Consider the following 19882-nt stretch of genomic DNA (forward strand, 5'->3'; position numbering starts at 1 on the left):
ACCCTGACAATTTTTTTCATGGTAGTGACTAAATTTGCTACTTGAACTGATTCAGGTCTTCTTCCCAAGAGCAAATCCTCACTTTCTCTCAAATGACTACTTCAAGCAAGGGACCAGTTGTCTTAAGAACTGAACCAGTCCAGTACTGCCAAAACCAATGATTTTGCAAGTGATGCTAGAAAAATAAATTCTACCATTGAGGAAAAATGTAACCCACAAAGAAAATACCGTTTATTTCATTCTTTGACTTAAACACAATTGACTGTGTGGCCTTAGCATAATTCCTATGATTAGGACATGATTGACTATATATGTTGCTATTCTGATATCATGAATATGTTTCTTATTGACAAACAATAACCAAAATATCCAACACCAGCGCTACAGAAAGAACAGCAGGATTGAAAAACAAGAAGGTAAGAATGATGTTACACAGTTGCCAAGAGGAAGGACGCTGTTGCCATGGCAAAGAGTGAAATGATGCATATCTTTCCCTTCCCCTTGAGGAGAAAATAATTGAGTTTCATTTCATTTGAAGAGGTTGTAGAACCACACTGTCTGAAGGTAGGACAGCCATCGAAAGAAATACGAACAATTTAATGCACCTAAGTTATTTTTATTAGGGTGGGAGTTGGGGGTTGGTGGAGCAGGGTGGGGGGAAATTTTTATAAAGAACAGTTAAAATTCATTCTCTTTTGACTTTTTAGAGAGCGGTATAGCATTTGGCCCTTGGCACATGAGGCTGGTACCCATTAGTCTGAGATGGCAAAAATGTGGTCTAAGTGTTGGACTAACATTTTTTATACATTTTATCTAGCACTAAAATGCATCTCAAATATTGATCTAAAGCAGCAGCATACTATATCTTAGTATATACATATTATATATACATATGTGTGTATAAACATATATACACAGAGTCTATATGTATACCAATATACACAGACACTCATAGTAAGACTGCTAGTGTTTCTTGTCTGACATCACTACTAGGGACGCAGGCATGATGTGTGGCTGCTAGAATGTGTGTGGAAAGAGATTGGTATGTACCTTTGGATTGGCAGTCTGTACCAAGTTTTAAGTTGGATATATATAGCCACCATTTCTTTCTATCAATATTTGAATAGAAGCTAAAATTGATTATTTGTAGCCTGAAGAGTTAATGTCTTCAGAAATGTTCATTAGTTGAGTTTCTGGCCTCTCTTGGTACTCCTGGAATAAACTAAATAAAACACACTTACACATGATAAATACCAACTACATTTGATGATGGGAACTTCTAATGCATGTTAAAATGGAGCTTTTAAAGCTTACTTGGACAACAAGTGGGAGTCACATTTACAGTGGGTTTTTTTCACTGACATATATCAATTATTTTTCCACCTTAGTATCTTCTCTCAATCCCTACTCTTCGTTGAGAAAAAATTGAGTAAGGAATCTTCCCACATAGTTAGGCTACGCGAAATAATTGTTTTGCTTTTTAGAGACATAAGCCAGAAAGAGGTCTAGTTTTTGACAGAAATTCACCAGGGAAATCTATGATCTGTAGAATCAAAGTTTCTCTTGTTTTGAATATGAGAAGTTATCATATGGAAACACTGCTGATTTAATTCCATATCTCAAGTTTACTTCTGAGGCTGCTGTGCGAGCACAGATGGTCATCAATACATTTTAGTCATTAGCATTGTTAGGCCCTTAGAAAAATGACTCGCAGCTTTCAAGTCCTAATGTTATATGCATGCATTATTGAATTTGTTCTTTGCACTTACATTAAATTATGATCCCATTAGCAAGGAGTTAAATAGGTTTGAGCTACATTTTTGAACTACGTGGTTATAAATACTCTCTCAGAGTATTTATACTTCTAGCAGCTAAGCACTGCATAACTCTGCAGATCGTTGACGCTTCCTCTGTGAAGATGAGGGTCACTTGAACACTCAGAGTTCAGTAATGCCAACAGTCAAAGGGTATGGAGACAGCTCTCAGCAACCCAAAGGCAAGAAAGTTTTAAATGGCATAAATCCTCATTCTCCTGCACTCCTACAGGCCGGAACTCCTGTGAAAATGGGGGCTAGAGTATTTTTAATGATTCCATACACTTAAACACGTTAGGGCATGTTTGGAACTGGCACAGCCTCCAATAGGTGGCACATAGACAAGTAAATCCCTTCATTACATATATCCAAAGTTAACTAATATAAAAGAATACAAAAGGCCACGTGCTAAATCCTATCACTCAGCAAGCCTTCTTCTCTCTTTCTTGACTGTCAATTGACTCCAACAAGCCTGTGCACTGACATCTGTGCCTGCCTGCACATACTTCTTATGCCAGTGATACTATCACTTCTCCAAGAGAGGCTGGAATGAGACACTGGTGACTGATTGCCATGACTACCTGAAGTAGTCTCAGTTTAAAGATGGACAAGAAAGTGGAGACTACCTTTCTCCACTGGGCTGACGATATTCCAGAACGCCTGTTCAGAAAGTTACCAAGAAGCAAGAATTAGTACCTTAAAAACAAGTGTTCGGATGCAGAATATGGTGGCAGAAATTTTTCCACCTTCATTTGTGACCATTTCCATTTTCATTGCCTAGATATTAGGTTGTCAGAGCAGGTTTCAAATTACACTTATAAACTCACAGTCTTTGTTCATATATTTCTTTTGCTTTTTGTGTGATCTTTCCTTTCTCTACATAGTGACACATGTCTCTATCCTTCCACTGAAGATCTTCTGGAGTCATTAATTACCCAACCATTTGCCCTTTCTGTATCCCTATTCAGAAACAGAAAGTGCAATCTTTTAGATCAGAGTATACCATCCAGTCTCTCAGAGAGATAGCTCACACTACACCATGAGTTTCTATCCAGGATCAGAGTCGGATCCATAATTTAAACTTTCTTATCGCTTCCAAGGTCAACAGATTACCTGGGGATATCACCTTGGTAATGAATTTAGTAGACTCAAATTCGCTCTTTCTCCCCTATAAGGAGCTGGAGCACCACACTTAACTCTAAAGAACACAGCGTGCTGCCAAGCTGCTTCACTCATCATTTTAAGTCCTTGAGGACATCAAAAATTTAAAATACACTCAGCCATTGTATTAATCAAAAGGCTTATTTATTTGGGTTTTACAAGAGAGATTCTACATTCATAAAAAAATACAAAAATAAACAATGTATTCTTATCCTTAATCCGTGCCCATGTATAAAGTTTACCATTGCGAAGACAACATGGGTTCTTTAAAATAGCTGGATGAGCCAGACTCTGACAACCACCACGTGGAGGGACTATGTGCTGGACTGTGTATACTGTGCCTCCTTTGTATCTCAGTTAGTGCCAAGATGTGGATGGCTGAAACAAGCAGAAGTTTTTAATCATCTAATCATATTTTCATTGAAAATACAATTAATTCATATGAGACTTGCTGGCACATATCTATGGTCTCAGTTCTTAGGAGGTAAAACAAAAAGATGAGTAACTCAAGGTCAGACTCAGCTAAATATGAAGACTAAGGCCAGCTTGGGCTACAAAAAGCTGGAGGAAGAAATGAGGGGAGAGAGGTGGGAAGGCTCACTTGTTTTGGAGTCTAATGACCAGAGTTCATTCTCCAGAACCCAAGTGAAAGTAAAAGAACAGAACTGGCTCTCACAAGTTCTCTTCTGACCTGACTAGTTGTGTAGTTGTGTGTGTGTGTGTATTTAAAAATAAACATTTTTAAAAGAAAGAATTAATTATCAAATCATTATACATTACTCCTCCTAATATTAAAAGGTAATAAATAAATGGCAGTTCCTGTCTGCCCTCCACACTCAGGAATAAACATCCTGGTACAGGTCAGCGTTATTTTCCTGTATGTGCAGAGACTGTAATTCACATATGCCCATGCCCCAACTCCACATCTACTTGATAATCTGCTTGATATTGTTCTTATGACTTCTATGCCATAAAACATTTTCTTCCCCAGAGAACTTTCAGTCTTGTCCCAAGCCCCAAACCATTTTTGGAAAGGAGACTAGCAAGTTGCTTTCTAAATAGTCTCTATTTATTTATCATTTCCGTGTCTCAGGAAGACTCACACTAATGAGAGAGAGAGAGAGAGAGAGAGAGAGAGAGAGAGAGAGAGAGAGAGAGAGAGAGAGAATGAAACAAGAACATGAACACGTTGCTCAAACTTAACAGTGTGAAATTTTTAAAATGGAATTTTAGAAATAGGGGAGAGAAAAATGGGACGTGGGGATAATTCCCAGACCCCATCAGAAAGCCCTCCAGTTTTCTCCTTTAGCTTGCTGACCAGTGAATGCCTCTACCTTATGATGGTTCTGCTCAGCAAAAAGTTCATGCCAAGACCTTCAGAGAACGACTGCTTGGTTAATTTCCACGATAGAAATCTGACCTACTTTGTTTAATTCTTTCTGTTCTCTATTGAGGTGAACACAATAAATATTTCTGACTTCTAGTTCTCTCAGGTACTCGGTCAAGAGCCTGCTGTAATTGCTGGAGACATTTCCCATGCGACGCATTGCCGCATCAGAATAAAAGGCCTCAGCTGGAATATACGCCTTTGGTAGATTGATAGTTATTTGGAGAATTGGGGTCCCTGGAAAAAATCATTATGGATATCTAAGCCAGAAAAGAAAGAATGAGGAGAACTACCTATTCTTGTCTATGTTTCAGTGGGCAATGCATAGGAGATAGTTCAATGTATATTAATTTGCTTTTCATCCAGCCCTGTGATATGTGGAGGCTTAAGCAAATTGCTTGACCTGCATGTGCTGCAGTTTCATAATTTATAAAGTGAAGACCATAAATCTGCCTTCCTTAGGGTAGCTACTCAACTTAAGCAATAATAAAATTGTCTACTGTAATTATTTAAAGGAACTAGGATGAAAATGAAAAGCTAAAAGAGTTATCTTTAAAAGGGTTATTTACTGAGGGAAAGATGTCATAAATGAGGCTACAAAAGCATAAGATCGATGCCTTAGAGAAGCACATGGTTTAGAAGGAGTCACAAGACAAGCACAGAAATAAGGCAAGATGGAGGGTGATAGAGGGAAGAGAGAAAACATTTGAGCTAGTAGAAAACATATACCATCCTGACAAAAACATCTAAAATTACCAAATGAGTACCTAATTCTCCTTTCTTCAAAACACCAGTGTGTGTGTGTGTGTGTGTGTGTGTGTGTGTGTGTGTGTACATATTTAGTTGACTTGAGTTAGGCTTCACAATACATCTAGTAAGAGACAGGGATGGAAAAACCGGTTTTAATCAAAGCATGTTTAATCTACCACTTTGGAAACTTAGTCCATCTCATAGCAACACAGACTAGTAGGAGCTTTCTTCTCTTAGTACCTATCCTCACCTTGTTGAGTGGTATTATCTGTGATTTCTGGTTGCAACTTTTATGTTCCTTGGGTCTACTACTGCTTGAAATGTTCATTTTTGCCCTGGTTTCTATTTCCAAGTTCCCAAGAGCACATTGGTTCCCTGCCAAATTTCATTAACACTTTCTCTCCCACCCGTTCTCTCTCCCCATTCCTCCCTCCTTCCCTCTGTCCTTTCCCTCCTCCTTTCCTTCCTTCCTTTCTAATCAAAGACTAACCTTCTAGAGGTGTATCATCCGTCAGAGTTCTTTTCTATCCTGAGTATCTCAGAGGACATCTGAATGCTCGAAAACCAGCTTTCTCAGCCTCCGCACTATTGGCGTCTGGAGTCAGATGATGCATTGTTGAGGAGGCTCCTGTAATTATAGGATGTTTATCAGCATGCACTGCTTCATACCCACTGAATGACTGTATCATTCTCCACTCCATTTGTGACAACAAAAATGACACCAGGCATTACCAAATGTCCTCTGCAGGACAAAAAACCCTGCCCCCCAGCCCCCTACTCAAAAGGTATTACACTAAGATAACTGCACTGTGAACTAACTAGCTGTTCTCTGAAAGCTAGTGGATGGCCCAAGGCAGACATAGGCCATTTGTCAGAAGGAGAGCACTAAGATGCTGAGATACTGTCTGGGCTTAGGCAAGTACTATGGTTGACAGCCCAGAATAAGCACCTATATCACAAGATTCATTCATTCTCCAAAGCAATGCTTAGAAAACATTTTGTTCCAGGACTCTTCATAGTCTAAAAAACTATTGCAAAAATCTAAAAAAAATTGTTTATATGTTGTATCTATTAATATTCATCATGCCAGAAATTAAAATGATAGTATTTAAAGGAATATATTCAGTGATTTATTTTCAAATTAACATAATACATGTATTCTACTTTCAAAACAAAAGTTAGAGAAGTGAAACCAGCCTATACTTTTGCAGATGGCTTAATATGTGTTTTATATTAAAGGAAGGGATTTATCATTTCTACTCCTTGGCTCAATTAGTTATGATTTCACAATCAGGTAGCCTCTGAGCAATTTGTATCTGATGAAAGAGTAATAAAAGGGCAACTGGTAACTTCCTATCACTATAAAAGACTTTGACTTCACAGGCCCTCTAACAAAGGGGTTCAATGATTCCCCCAGGGGTCCCAGGAACATACTTTAAGAAACACTGCTCTAAACCAACACATTTTACTTTTATCAATCTGTCACTTAAATGTTTATGAATACCTTCTAAACCCAGGGTCTCTAGAGAATGGAACTTTCCATTAACCGAAGTGAGGTAACTTTAATCAGGCTGTTCTGTTCCTAAGACCTAATAAAAGCAGCAATACTGAACAAATTGAAAACGGTATTTTTAAGAATGCAGAATCTTAAAGGAGAAAGAGGCCCGGTAAGGACACAGAGCAACAAGAAGCTGCTAGACCTTTTGCAATAAAAAGGAGGAAGTACAGAAAAGATGAATAGGCCCATTGAGCCTAGGTCACCCCTTATGTTATTAGGAAGCATCTTGCCCTGCATCTCGAGGCAACTTCCACACCACAACCTGGCTCAAAACACAACCTTGAGAGAGCAGTGATGATGATGTCATAAATAATGAAGAAGAGAAAGAAAAAGATAGATGGAGGGGAGTAGAGGAAAAGGCAACTTCACGTCGCTTTCAGGGTCACAGATGGTCTTGCTGACCTTTCCAATAATCTAAGACAACTTCCACTGTCGATGCTCTCTTAAGGAGGCTACAAGTTTTGTGTATGTTTTGTTGCAATTCTGGTTAGCACTCGAGAAGCCTAGATTTTTGAGTGCTGATGGAAAAAAAAACTTGTTTAAAGTATAAAAGGAACTCAATTTCCTTGTAAGACACAGAATGAAGATATTCTGAATGCTATGGTCTACACTAAGGAGACTGTCACCTCCTTGCTACTAAAGGTTTATAGCTTTTCAAATCCCAAGTACCCTGAAATTGCATATTATTTTTAAATGACGATACATATCTTGGAACATCTCAAACTAAGATGGTCCCTCTGCTCTCAACTGCAAATGGAAAAAGAAAGCAAAATGTTTTGGGAGCTGGTATGACAGAGGTCAGATCATTGTGATTATAGGGTCTGTAAGCAGATATGTTAACAGGTCCAACTTATCTCAAATAAGCTAAGAAATGTTATAGCATATGCATAATTACATAAATTTGTGTGACTTCCTCCTTTAAAGCCAGTAGCACTAGACTAACACATATTACACTTGCAATATTCTTCTGCATGAAAGTAAACATGGTTTATTGCCTCATCATAAAATTAGGTCACCCTTTCCATACAACACCTTGTTGCCCAGAGTCATTAAAGAAACTTTGTTTCAAATTCAGTAGCTATAGGAAGAAGACAGAGTAATGGTCACTTTTTCTATTTGATAGCTGAAGAAATCTTTCAAAGACAAAAATCTTTGTCCTAGGACCAGTAGGGTTTCACACATTGTGCCCAATGTTTCCAGATATAATCAGTATTTATATAAAATCAGTATATATTAAGTGTTGGACAACAAAGAAGCAAGCAGTAACTTAACGTCTTGGAGATGTATTAGTCACTCACTTAAAGAGGTTTGATTTTACAAAATTTTTCCTCTACAGTCCTGCTCAACAATGGCAATGTCAGTTTGCCATTTTATACAATGCTGTACTAACATGCTACTTCAAAACACTTTGCTCCCCTTTCTGAGCATCTGACTTGATCGCAGACACATCAGAGAGAAAGAGAGAGAGAGAGATGCAGTCAGCAACACAGAAACACCCCATAGGCCTGTTTTTCTGCTGTTGAAAATGCTCCTCTTCAAAAATGTCAAGGTCTACATTGAACTTTTAATGTTAAGAGTAGTGTGTGCATAGGACTTAGAATGTGTGACTGTCGCATGAGAATATGTGTATTGCTCAGTCCTTCAGGAGATCATTTTCAGCTGGGCAACAGATTTGTGTAATAGGGGGCAAGCAATCCAAAGGCATGATGTTTATACAGGAGCTGCTTTCTGTTCAGATTCATCCATTTGTCTTGGTCCACAATAATACAAATGTTTCCCTTTCTGGCCCCATCCCCTTCCAAACCCCCTCCCACACCCATAACTTGCTTTCTGTCTGGAAGTACAACAAGACACCCTGTTAGATCAAACTTAACACACCTCTGTCACAAAGTTACTGCAAGCTGCCGCCGACCAGTGTCACTGGAGGGGAGACCCTCCTCACTACACACAGCCTATCTGAGGAGTGCCTTTTTTTTTCTATCCTCATTATTTAACAGTGTGTGCCGATTACTCAAAGCGATATGGGCAGGCCCTGGTAAATATAGCGTTGCTGTAGTGTTTAACTTTTTATAAGGTAATGCTCAGGTTGCCTGCAGTGTCTAAAATTACTCTGTGGCCAGGGCCCCCTGCTTTATCGCTTTCTATAGTTTTAAAGTAGTTTGAAGCTTGAATAACATAAAATAACATAATATAATGTTATTTATGTTATTTCCCACGTGAAGAACGCCTGTAAACCTTGCAGTATTGAAACTCAGTGAACAAGGCATCTTAGACAAGCTGAAAAACAAATGGTGGTACGATAAGGGGGAATGTGGAGCCAAGGACTCCGGGAGTAAGGTCAGTCGCTGAAGGTCTTTTTGTCCTGATTAGCAATCACATTTTGACCCACTGTTTATTTTCTATCCCCAAATGGCTTTCCTTCCCAACACACACACCCTGCCACAGTGGGACCCCTTCATAACACCAGCACTCGTAGGAAGAAGTCAAACGGCAGCCTCACAAGCCTGTCATGGGACGTCAACCCATTGTGAGAGAAATCTGTTATGATGAGGGACTCGATCTGGCTCGACACATTTCCAATGCTGTAAAAGAATGAGCTGTGTTATAAAGGGGTTTTACTGTAGTTCACATTTCGAAAGTTCAAAGAGAAAACTCTAACAACCAACTTCAACTCACAAAAGGGAAAAAAAAAAGATCCAGCTGTGACAGTACTTTATCTTAATCTCTTGCCATGTCAGAGACTGTAGTTGTAAATACCATTGGTTATTAATATATTATGTCTTTGACATCAGAAAACAGTCAAACAAACAACAAAGACTGGTCTCTGTAAGCAGAATGATTAGCTTCCTCCCAGCCGCTGTCATATTCAATTCAGCATCCGTTTGGATCTCAAATCTCATTAAGTCTGTCACACTTTTCTCTTATAAAGGTGTCATTTGAATCTCTGTATGTAATACTTTGAAATTTTAGTCGCATGTTCCTTAAGGGTACACATTGTTAGGATTAACATCACATTGATAAGCATGAAACACTCTTCCCTGCCTCCTTCCTGCCCCCTTTCGCTCCTCTAAGAAAGTTCTTTTTAGTTTCAAATTTTTTGCCTTTTCCTTTTTCTAAACTAATATTGTGGTATCAGTTAATTCATTTCATGAAACGCCACTCATTTTCTCCATGCAATGAACCATTTTGCTACTGGGTTTCTACATCCCGTATCAGGGAATTTGGTAAACTTCAACACATGGAACTTAAAACTTCTGTTGTTGCTACAGATCACACAGGTTATGATAAAGGACCTTTTGCCCCATTCAGTGCCATGCACAGATACATATACAATGGCAGAAGGAGGGCTCCAGATATTGGTCCATTTCTTGAGTGACTATGGACTACCCTTGCCTATAGCCTAGTGAGCTACCTGAAATGGCCACTGTCCAATAAATGAAAGAAGTTCTTACTGTCACCTGTCATTCATCCTACAAAAGTGACTATATGTAAGGTTGTCATGGACATGAGGCACCCCCACATCCCTCCCTAAATACAATTCAAGTTGGCCTTTTTATTGTAAGTATAGGGTTGGCTCCTATGAAAGTACAATCAGAAGAATGTGGCCATTTAAATATATCAGGATGAGCTGAACCACAGTACTGATGGTCAGCAATGGCCATCATCTGTCCACCATGTCATCATTTAAATGAGATGATCAAAATTCACAGGCTTAAAAAAATGGGTATTCTCTTCAACTTCTTTCAGCAGCAAAATGGTTACATTCCCTCTAAAAAGACTACAAAATGCTATTTTATTTTTTTTTCAAAGAAAGACTCCTGGCCCTTGGTGTAGCCTACCTCAAGGTAGGGCTCAAGACACCAATTTTTTTCTTTCCATTGTTCAGCAATTCAGTTTTTGCTTTTTCATGCAGGCAGATAGCTTAGCCAGGTTTGCTGTTTAACCTGAAAGTCACTGACCGCCTTCCTCAATTTTTCTTCCATCTTCAATAGAAAGCAGATAGATAAAGCATTTTTTTAATTAGTCCTATACTCCCTGGAGTAAAACTTTAAAAGAAGCTGAACTATTTTTTTTTATTTTTGGTTTTTGTTTTTTGTCCTTGCTTATTTTTTTCTTCAGTGGTCTAGAAAAATCTTTCTGCTGTGTGGAGCCAATCCAGGGCACAATGGACCCTCCTGATGGCTCCTTTAAATTTTCAGGAAGGTGGAGTGGAGCCAACTCTTTCTGTTCTCTTGTTCTAGCAGCATGAAGACTTGCTGCCCTGATTTTGAACTTAGCAGCCAATACTCCACAGGGGCAATTTATCAGTCACTGAGAGGAAAGAAGAATTAACTCTTTTTACACAAACCCCCATGAAGTAAAGCCCCACACAAGAATATAAGGGACCTTACCTAATGTATTAAAGATGAATTATTAAGAAAGTTTGTCACAGGGAAAACAAGGGAAAAAGGGGTACTGTGGGTCAGAGAGGGGAAAGAGTGCTTCAGTTCCCAAATGAAAAAATAATGTTCCATTTGTAGAGATTATGCCACAGCTCCACTCTGGAAAATGGTGTGTGTTTGGACTGGCAGAGGGATACATTCTGCTTGTGTTTACTCTTTTGTTCCCCTAGACAAATGATGTCTTATTTTCATGGTTGAACACAAAGATTTGGAGATACTAGGAATGTGGGGGAAAGGACATTGAAGTGTGAAAATCAAAACAGTCAACAGAAGCACAATCTACCATCTTGCTGGTCATTGCAAAACCTCAGCCAGTTGCCAGAGTTGAGTCCTAACACTTACACAAATGTTTAGTTATTTTACAACTTAGAATTTCCCTATGCTGTTGTGATGTGTTATGCTGTCCTCTTGCCTTTGTTTTCCTCAAGAACTAATCGCCTTGTTCATTTTTCTTAGGACAAGACCAGTGCTCTAAGCCTGAGCAATGTGGCAGGCGTGTTCTATATACTTGTCGGAGGTCTGGGCCTGGCCATGATGGTGGCTTTGATAGAATTCTGTTACAAATCACGGGCAGAGTCCAAACGCATGAAACTCACAAAGAACACCCAAAACTTTAAGCCTGCTCCTGCCACCAACACTCAGAATTACGCTACATACAGAGAAGGCTACAACGTGTATGGAACAGAAAGTGTTAAGATCTAGGGGTACGGTTAAGGTCTAGTAAACTAATCAGCCTTACGTTTGTGTGTGTGTGTTAACCTTTTTTGTTGTTATTCTTTCCAGTTTCTTGCTTTTGTTGGTTTATGGCACTGTCTCTTTGCTAGTAGTTATCTTTAAACAATGACCGTGCTCTCTTGTCAGTGGTTGGTGTTTTTCTAAAAGCATAACTAGAATTAAGTTATGGTGTGTGACATGAAAGGAAAAAATCTTGAGCAGTACTGTTCAATACAAATATATGTAAGTTAACATGTGTGACCCACATGAATAACATTTAATGGCTACAGTAGTTAGTTACATGGTTAAAAGTAAAACAAATGACGTTAATCTTAATCATGAATTTCAGTGAGGTGATACCCAAAATATCATTTCAATGTTGTCAATTACACAATAATATAAAAAATTAATAAGATATTTTATGTTCTTTTATTTATACTAATCTTTGTAATTTGGAGTACTTTTTATACTTAGGGAGTACCTCAAGTGATACTAGCAACATGCCAAATATTCAGGAGTCATATGTGCCCATAGATGCCATGTTAGACTGTAATTCTAGAGAAAGCAGATATTCTGGAACTGAGGTTAAAACTAGGAAAAAGAAGCCAGGTCCTGCCACCTCATGTAGAGAAGTCCTTCCATGAAGGAATAGTGGTTCTTTTAATTAAGCAGTGGAAGCATGAAACAAATTTCTCAATTTTGAGTCCCTTTGTTATCCCTTCCTTGGAACTGATGGTGCTCAGGTAAGTAAGGGTCTAGGTTACTTGCTGCTGACCAAATCAAAATTAATACCTAGGAAAACCTGACTACCAATAACACATCTAAATTTAAAGGCAAGCATGGATTAGAATAATGCTTCCATTCTACAAGTATACAAAAGGATAAAGTCTTACCACCTTCCAAGTACATTCGCCTTACTGACATGCCTATCAAAAGTGAAACAGAACAATTAGCAACTTCCGATATCTTATTTTAGATGGCTAACTTTAATCCCATCAGTAAATGCCAATGTATTCCAATTTCTATGTGTTGACCTTCTTATATATGACCTAACAAATCTAAATTTAGTCAACTTTTAAACATTTTATCCAAATAAGTCATTTGCTTATTACCCTGGAAAGTATGATCTTATTTGATGAAGTTGCTGGTTGTCCTGTTGTCTTGTAGACTGCAGCCTTTGGCTACTACACACTCAGTACAATGAACTAACCTGTTAACAAATTGTTTCCACTGTCTTTGTGAATGTTCAACCCATAAGTTCATCTGTCATTAGCACTATTAGCATGCAATCATTTAATGTTCTCATGTGCTAGTGCTTTGAGTTGATGATATAATTCAGTTCGGGGCACATCATTTGCTTTGTTCGTAGGACATTACAGGGCCAATTTCAGTCTAGCATAATCATTGCAAACTCCAAGGAGTTGAAGTCCAACTATTTAATACATCTTAAGAATATATAGCAGTTTCCTTTGTTCTGTCACATCTATTCCCTGGGTTGTAATAAAATCAATCAGGCAGTACTTTCCCTCTGGTACCTAAAACTCAGTCACACCAAGTGGCTTGTCCAAGGCAATACAGCCAGGTAGTGGGAGATTCGGGTGTAAAGCGCAAACTTTCTTCCTCTTTACTAAACCATACCTACCTCCTCCTGCCTTCTACATCTATAGACTGGTAGTCTTAGTTAGATTTTGTCAGTTTGACAAGAGACGATTAGTTTATGTCACAGCTGTCCATGCAGGCCATCGGATGACCCAACAGTTAGAGCACTTGTTGCTCCTGCAGAGGACCAGTGTTCAGTTCCCAGCAACCGCATGGTAGCTCACAACCATCTGTAACTCCAGTTTCAGGGGGACACTTAATATGTATGGTGCACTTACATTCACACAAACAAAACATGTACAAAAAATAATTAATATACACTGTTAAAAAGCCATCTTGAAAAAGTTTATAGACCCTTCAATGCCCTACTTCTTATGCATTCTACTCCATGCAGACATATATACATACAGATACAAATACAGATACATAGTCCTAGTCTCTTGAGAAAGAAAATTTTAAAACAGATCAGGGCTCACAATCGTACAGCCTCCAGATTCTATTCTTCAGATATTCTGTCTTATAATTGTGGCCCTACTCCCCAGTTACTATAGTCTCATGGTCTCACAGAAAACTGTTTTTCAATCACAAATTACATACGGATCTTATGGCAATGTGGATCCTAGTGCAGATTCTAGAGAAAATATCAGAGGAATAAAAGGAAAGAAAGGGTGAAATAGCAAGAAAGGAAGGAGAGGAATGGAGGGAGGGGGCCAGAGAGAGGAAGAAAAAAAGAGAAGGAAAGAGTAGTGGAATTAGGTTATCAATCCTTTAAACAGGTCATTGAAGCCTTAAATTGGAAGCCATATTGGATGGGAAAGCCTCCAAACTTCGTTTGCTATAGAAACCTTCTGCTTTCTGGCTTTCCTCTAGTCAGTGTGAGTGTGCTATTATGGAACAAAATTATGGTTACTTGAGATAAAGTTGCATTTTAATAGAAACCAATTCCAACATGTTTATAAGCTAGTTACCCAGTTTCTTAGCAGTCGCTTCTGGGATAATAAAGAAGCCTGAAAAGAGCCTCTGAGGGAAAAAAACATTTACCGGCCCATGTAGCTCATGTGGTTATGAAATTTAGCCTTCCCCCTCCCTTCCCCCTGCTACCATTCACCTTTGGTTTCCAAACAAGTTCTACCCTATCTCTGAGTACCTTCTGATCTCTTATCTAGTTTCTAAATTTCTGTGTTGGCCTAAGTAGTCATGGTCTACTCAGAGGCATGCAGGTACAAAGGTACTCTAAATTTTTGCCTTGTGAGTTTATAGAACCAGTAATTGACCATGAAGTGTGACTCATTTTAAATCACCCAAAAGTATAAGATCTAACAAAATGGATAATGACAAGGCAACTCAGAAAGGATATGGAATCTCTCATTTTCTATGGGTCGTAGTTATGCCATGATTACTGATCTCAGAAGAACTTCTGCCTCAGTTTTAGATTCTGATCAGAAGTTCTATTGACAAACTGACATCTCTCTAAGTTACTGTCCAGGCATTAGATGTAACGCCACCTCTAAGCATTCCTTGGCAAGTGATCCAAACTCATTCTCCCTGGGGTTGACATCCTTAACTGCTATTAGAAATCTTCAAGTTTTCTCAAGGCTAGTGAAAACAACGGTTAGCTTCTTTGGCTTCTTCAGGAACGTTTTTGAAATCCATCTCATATGCAAGACCTCAACAAGCCTGCAATTTGGAGAAAGTTCCATTTTTCCTCTAGGTCTATTCCATCCTATGAAATACTAGGATTTTCCAAGTTACCAACTTTCCTTAAGCAGTTTATATGTAGGTATTCTTTGAGTGAGTGAAAGGTTGAGACAGGAGCTTATATTATAACCTAGAATGAGCTAAAACCCACAGCAATCCTGTCTCAGCCTGAGTAGTGCATTCACAAATGTGAGCCATTGGGACCAGCTTGCATAGACATTCATCCTGGAAATGTTTTCCTGCTTAAGGGATTTCGAAGAAGAAACAAAAACTAATTTTATGTCAAGTGGGGACAAATTTCTGAATAACTGATGGGGGTAAAGTTCTTTTTCCTCAGTGGGCTTTTATCTGAGTACTGATATATTTACCTTCCTGCCACTTAAAAGCAAGAAACAGTCACTGAGAGGTCAATTCCTTTTCTTAGAGTTAGAGGACCAGATAAGGATATCCCAATGGCAATAAGGAAGGAAGGAAAGAAGGAGAGAAGGAAAGAAGGAAGGAAGGAAGGAAGGAAGGAAGGAAGGCAGGCAGGCAGGCAGAGATAGAAGGAGGGATGGAGGGAAGGAGAAAGAGACAGAGACAGAGAAGACTCTGAACTTGGGGTGGGGGGGCACCAAAGAAGAGCTTTTCCTACTTTCATGTAATTCTTTTGGCTCTTTGCACATATCTTTAACATTCTCATACATATGTTCATTCTAGGACCAGTGATAGATAGTGATGTCATTCATTCAACCTAAATTTGGGATTCATTCAAGAGAAAACATTAGTGTTAGTGTACAGGGAAAGGTGGTTGAGAAGGGGTATGAGCCAACAGGAGACAAGAAGGTGATCTTAAGTTTACAGACTCAGGATCAAAGAAGCCCCTGCATCTAGCAAGCCCATGAAAATGAGGGCATTATCAACATCCTCTCAGTCCGCCCCCGGATTTCAAGGCAAAGCACCTAGAGATGCCAAGCTGGTCCATGGCTATCACTGCTTTTGCCTGTTTTCTAGAATGTGCTATCCCTTTAAACTCCATGTATTACTTCCAGACTTTAAACACCAAGGTTGAAGGTATTAAGAGAAAGAAGCAGTCCCCAGTCAAGGAACAAATAATAATTTCTTCCTCATAGTCAAAATGGATTTGAATTCAGTAAGCCAGAACATTTTGTACCCTCTGTCCTAGGTAAACAATCCTTGTCACATCTGCAATCAGAATATATGCTGTAGTGCATTTGTCCTGACTATATTAAAATGCCACTAAAGCTTTCTAATATACCTACACCCTGAGTGATTAAAGTCTTGAGTTAGACTTCCTGCATGTTAGTACAATCTATGCATATATTAGAGAAATGCCCTAATTAATCTATCCTAAAGTATCTGCATCCAGTTGAAAAGTTTAACCAGACCTATTTCCAATCAAACTGGGGGGTGGAGGATGTCCTCGGTAATAGCAGTTTAAGAAAACAGTCACTTGTTTTGTTCAGTGTCAACAGAGCCATTAATAAATGTCTTGGTTCCCAATAAAAAGTCCATTCACATTGCAATGTCCCCTTGCCTTTGCAGATCCCTTCCCACCAGAAGCATGCAATGAGAGGAAATCACTGAAAACGTGGCTGCTTCAAGGATCCTGAGCCGGATTTCACTCTCCCTGGTGTCGGGCATGACACGAATATTGCTGATGGTGCAATGACCTTTCAATAGGAAAAACTGATTTTTTTTTTCCTTCAGTGCCTTATGGAACACTCTGAGACTTGCGACAATGCAAACCATCATTGAAATCTTTTTGCTTTGCTTGAAAAAAAATTAAAATAAAACCAACAAAAAATGGACATGCAAGATTCCAGTATGCGAAAAAAATCTTATTAAAAACATCAATTCAACAAAAGCCATTCTTTGATACCACTGCACAGTACACAAAACCATGTTTGTTAACACACACACATGCACACACTCTCTCACACACACACGCACACACTCTCACACACACACACTCACACATACACACACACACACACACGCAGACATGCACGTACGTATACACACTCACACATACAAATTTATTCGAATTCAGCAAATAGACCCATCTTAGCTAAAAGAAGAATTCCTCCTGATTTAAAAGAAAAAATCTGTCTCCCAGTGTTCGGGCAGACAGACTGGCATTTCTTCTAGGATCTGCAGATCAGATGTTTTTGGTATTTCCTGTTGGTGGTGATGTTCTGTGCACCTATTTCCTTTTGATGTTGCTGAATTGTGTAAATCTTTAGAATGTAAATGTGACACTTAAGAAAATTCAAATGCTTTGGGAAAGAGACTGAATGGTGACTTAGTATTCTTGCAATGGTTTTATGGGAAAAAAATGTTTGGAGAACTCCCCATAGTTGAGGTGAAGGGATTAATAGAGCTTTTGAAATTGGCTTCTGTGTGTACCCAGGGGCAGGGCACTATCAGGCATACCTCTCGGTGCTTTCCTAAAACGGATCCCGGAGCTTTCCTAGAAGCCTGGAATTAGAGCTCACAGATCTGTTTTTCTTGCTTCAGTGTGCATTTTAAGTCAATATAGCCGAGTAGTCGAATAGTAAGCATTGAGGTGAGGGAAATGTTGCCTATTCTCCCAGATGTGTTTGGAATATCTTTCTCAGAAAACAACACTGTGTTTAGCTCTGCTTTCTCTGCTAAGTATGCCTTTTAAGTGTACAACACGGAGACAGGACCGTGTTGCAAGGCAGGCCAGTGGATTCAGACCACAGTTCTCAATCTGACTTTACTCTTGCTAGGTCTGTTTTACCAGCTGTTGCCTGTTACCGCCTGCCTGTGGCTCTCCGTCAGACTGCATGTGTCCTTTTCTAGTTTGCAAAGACTAAGATGCTTTCCTAAACCTATCGCTAACCTGAGGGACCTAAGTAAGCATCACTCCCAGGTCCTTGCTTGGAGCAGTTTCTCTACTGACTCACCGAAGATCGCCCCACTGCTCCATGGGCTCTCAAGTAACTAATTGCAAACCTGCTGTTGGCATCACCAGACCAGTCAGAGGAAATAGTCTCCGCTCACTAATTACCTCCTATATAACGACGTATGCTTTATGTAGTTCAGTAGTATGCTCTCATCAGTAACGTGCATTGGAAAGTTTCCAGACTGTACAAATTAGGAGCCCACCTCCATTTCCCAAGTGTGACCCTTAGATGCTTAGTTGACTCGCTGCACATTTGCTCTCGTCTTTAGAAAAGAAAGGAAGAGGTCTCGTTCCAGTGAAACATTTCCAGAAAGGTGTAATATAAACTTTCATTCCAGAAAGTGTGTCATGAGCAAATAACTCACCTGTCAGATTTTTAAATGGTATTGAACACAAAAGAAAGCTGTTGTGTTTTGTTTTGTTTTGTTCTCATGAAACTGTGATCTTTCAACTTATGAATGCTGTAATTGTCCCAGTGCGGGAAGCTAACGCTGTGTGAATATGAAGTTGTATAAAGCAAACCAACCGACCTATACACAAACACTTTTCATAGGCACTGTATAAAGAGAAATGTATGTTTATTGACTCAAATCAGTTTTTCAGAGAGGAAACTTTACTGAGATTAAGAAGCGGGTAAATTGGTTTGTTATTTAAAAAAAAACTTGCATGTTTAAAAAAATGTTGATTGCTTCAAATTTCTGCTATTAACTTCAAGCTATGGGAGTTTGGCGGTAGTCAATTGAGGATTTTTTTCCAATTCTTTTCTTTTTGTTGTTAAAGCTGTACTTCAATGAACAGAAAAATTGCCAAGCAAACTAATGGCCGTAAAAGTGTAAATTGCATGTGTGGGCATAATTACCGAACCTCATTGCCATGAGGTATTGTACAAAGTTTTAATACATTTTGTAAATAAAATTGTAAAGAAAGAATTCTGTCTCTGCACTTTGACTAGCTGTTTGAAACATACTTGACGCACACGCCAAGAAGTCATTATTCACTAATTAACTTCTCACCTGAAGTTCAGCCAGTACTCAAACAATCCACTCACTATGAGAAGATTGTCTCTCCCCGCCGAAACTGCAAATCAGTCAGGCCTCAGACTCAAGGCCCCTCAGCCAAGCTGAGCCATTTTTCCCACATTTTTCATTAGTTTGACTTGAAGGCCTTCCATTTGTCTTCTTTGCTTCCAGCCACCATCCCTTAGGATTCTTTCCCCTCCCCAGTTGGAAAACTTTTGAATTGAATTGAATCGAATCGAATCGAACTGAATTGAACATAATTGAATAATCAAGAGTCACCAATCTAGTATTGGTGGGTAAGGAAAGAATGCAGTGGACTCTACTGGTAAAACTTGGTCTGTAGTTTCTGAACATGTAGTTTATGTAACAAATGAAGCCAACTGAATACACAGCAAGTCTATCTGGTTGTCACCCTAGAAAACAGGGGCTGCTGGTAGAAGGAAAAGAGAGTGATTTTTTTTAAGAGAGAAAAGTCCAAGAAAGACGCTAAAGAGGTAAAAGTAGAAAGGATTACGGAACAGGTAATATGAATTCTTGCAAAGGAAGAAAAATAGAAATAGGAAAAGAAGACTCAAAAACTGTTGGTCTAGTGGTACTGTGGACAACTTGGCCTACAGTCTCCAGAATAACTACTACTGCTTTCCTTCTTCTCTGAAATGCTGATTATCCATTATAAACTAATGCTTTTTTAAAAGATTTACTTATTTGTATTTTATGTGAATGAATGGTTTTTGTCTGTATATATGCACATGTCTGGTGCTGTAGAGACCAGAAGAGGCATTGGATCCCCTAGAACTGGAATTAGAAA

At 38.9% G+C, this 19882-nt stretch overlaps 1 protein-coding gene across 11 annotated transcripts in view; it reads left to right on the forward strand.

Moving 5' to 3' along the window:
• Positions 1 to 18984, forward strand: part of Gria3 (glutamate ionotropic receptor AMPA type subunit 3) — a 263524-nt gene extending 244540 nt beyond the window's left edge. For 5 of the 11 annotated variants that reach the window (XR_015646201.1, XR_015646199.1, XM_087599273.1 and 2 more), the window contains 3 exon segments: positions 8893 to 9007; positions 11569 to 11816; positions 16669 to 18984. Coding sequence is in view for 8 of the 11 variants with exons in the window: in XM_087599273.1 (XP_087455399.1) it covers positions 8893 to 9007; positions 11569 to 11814 (361 nt within the window). In the remaining 3 variants the exon portion in view is untranslated. 11 annotated transcript variants of the gene reach the window in all.
• Positions 18985 to 19882: the final 898 nt, after the last annotated feature.

This window comes from Rattus norvegicus, chromosome X, assembly GCF_021556685.1.
Source record: "Rattus norvegicus strain SHRSP/BbbUtx chromosome X, alternate assembly SHRSP_T2T, whole genome shotgun sequence".
In the NCBI taxonomy this organism is placed as follows: Eukaryota; Metazoa; Chordata; class Mammalia; order Rodentia; family Muridae; genus Rattus; species Rattus norvegicus.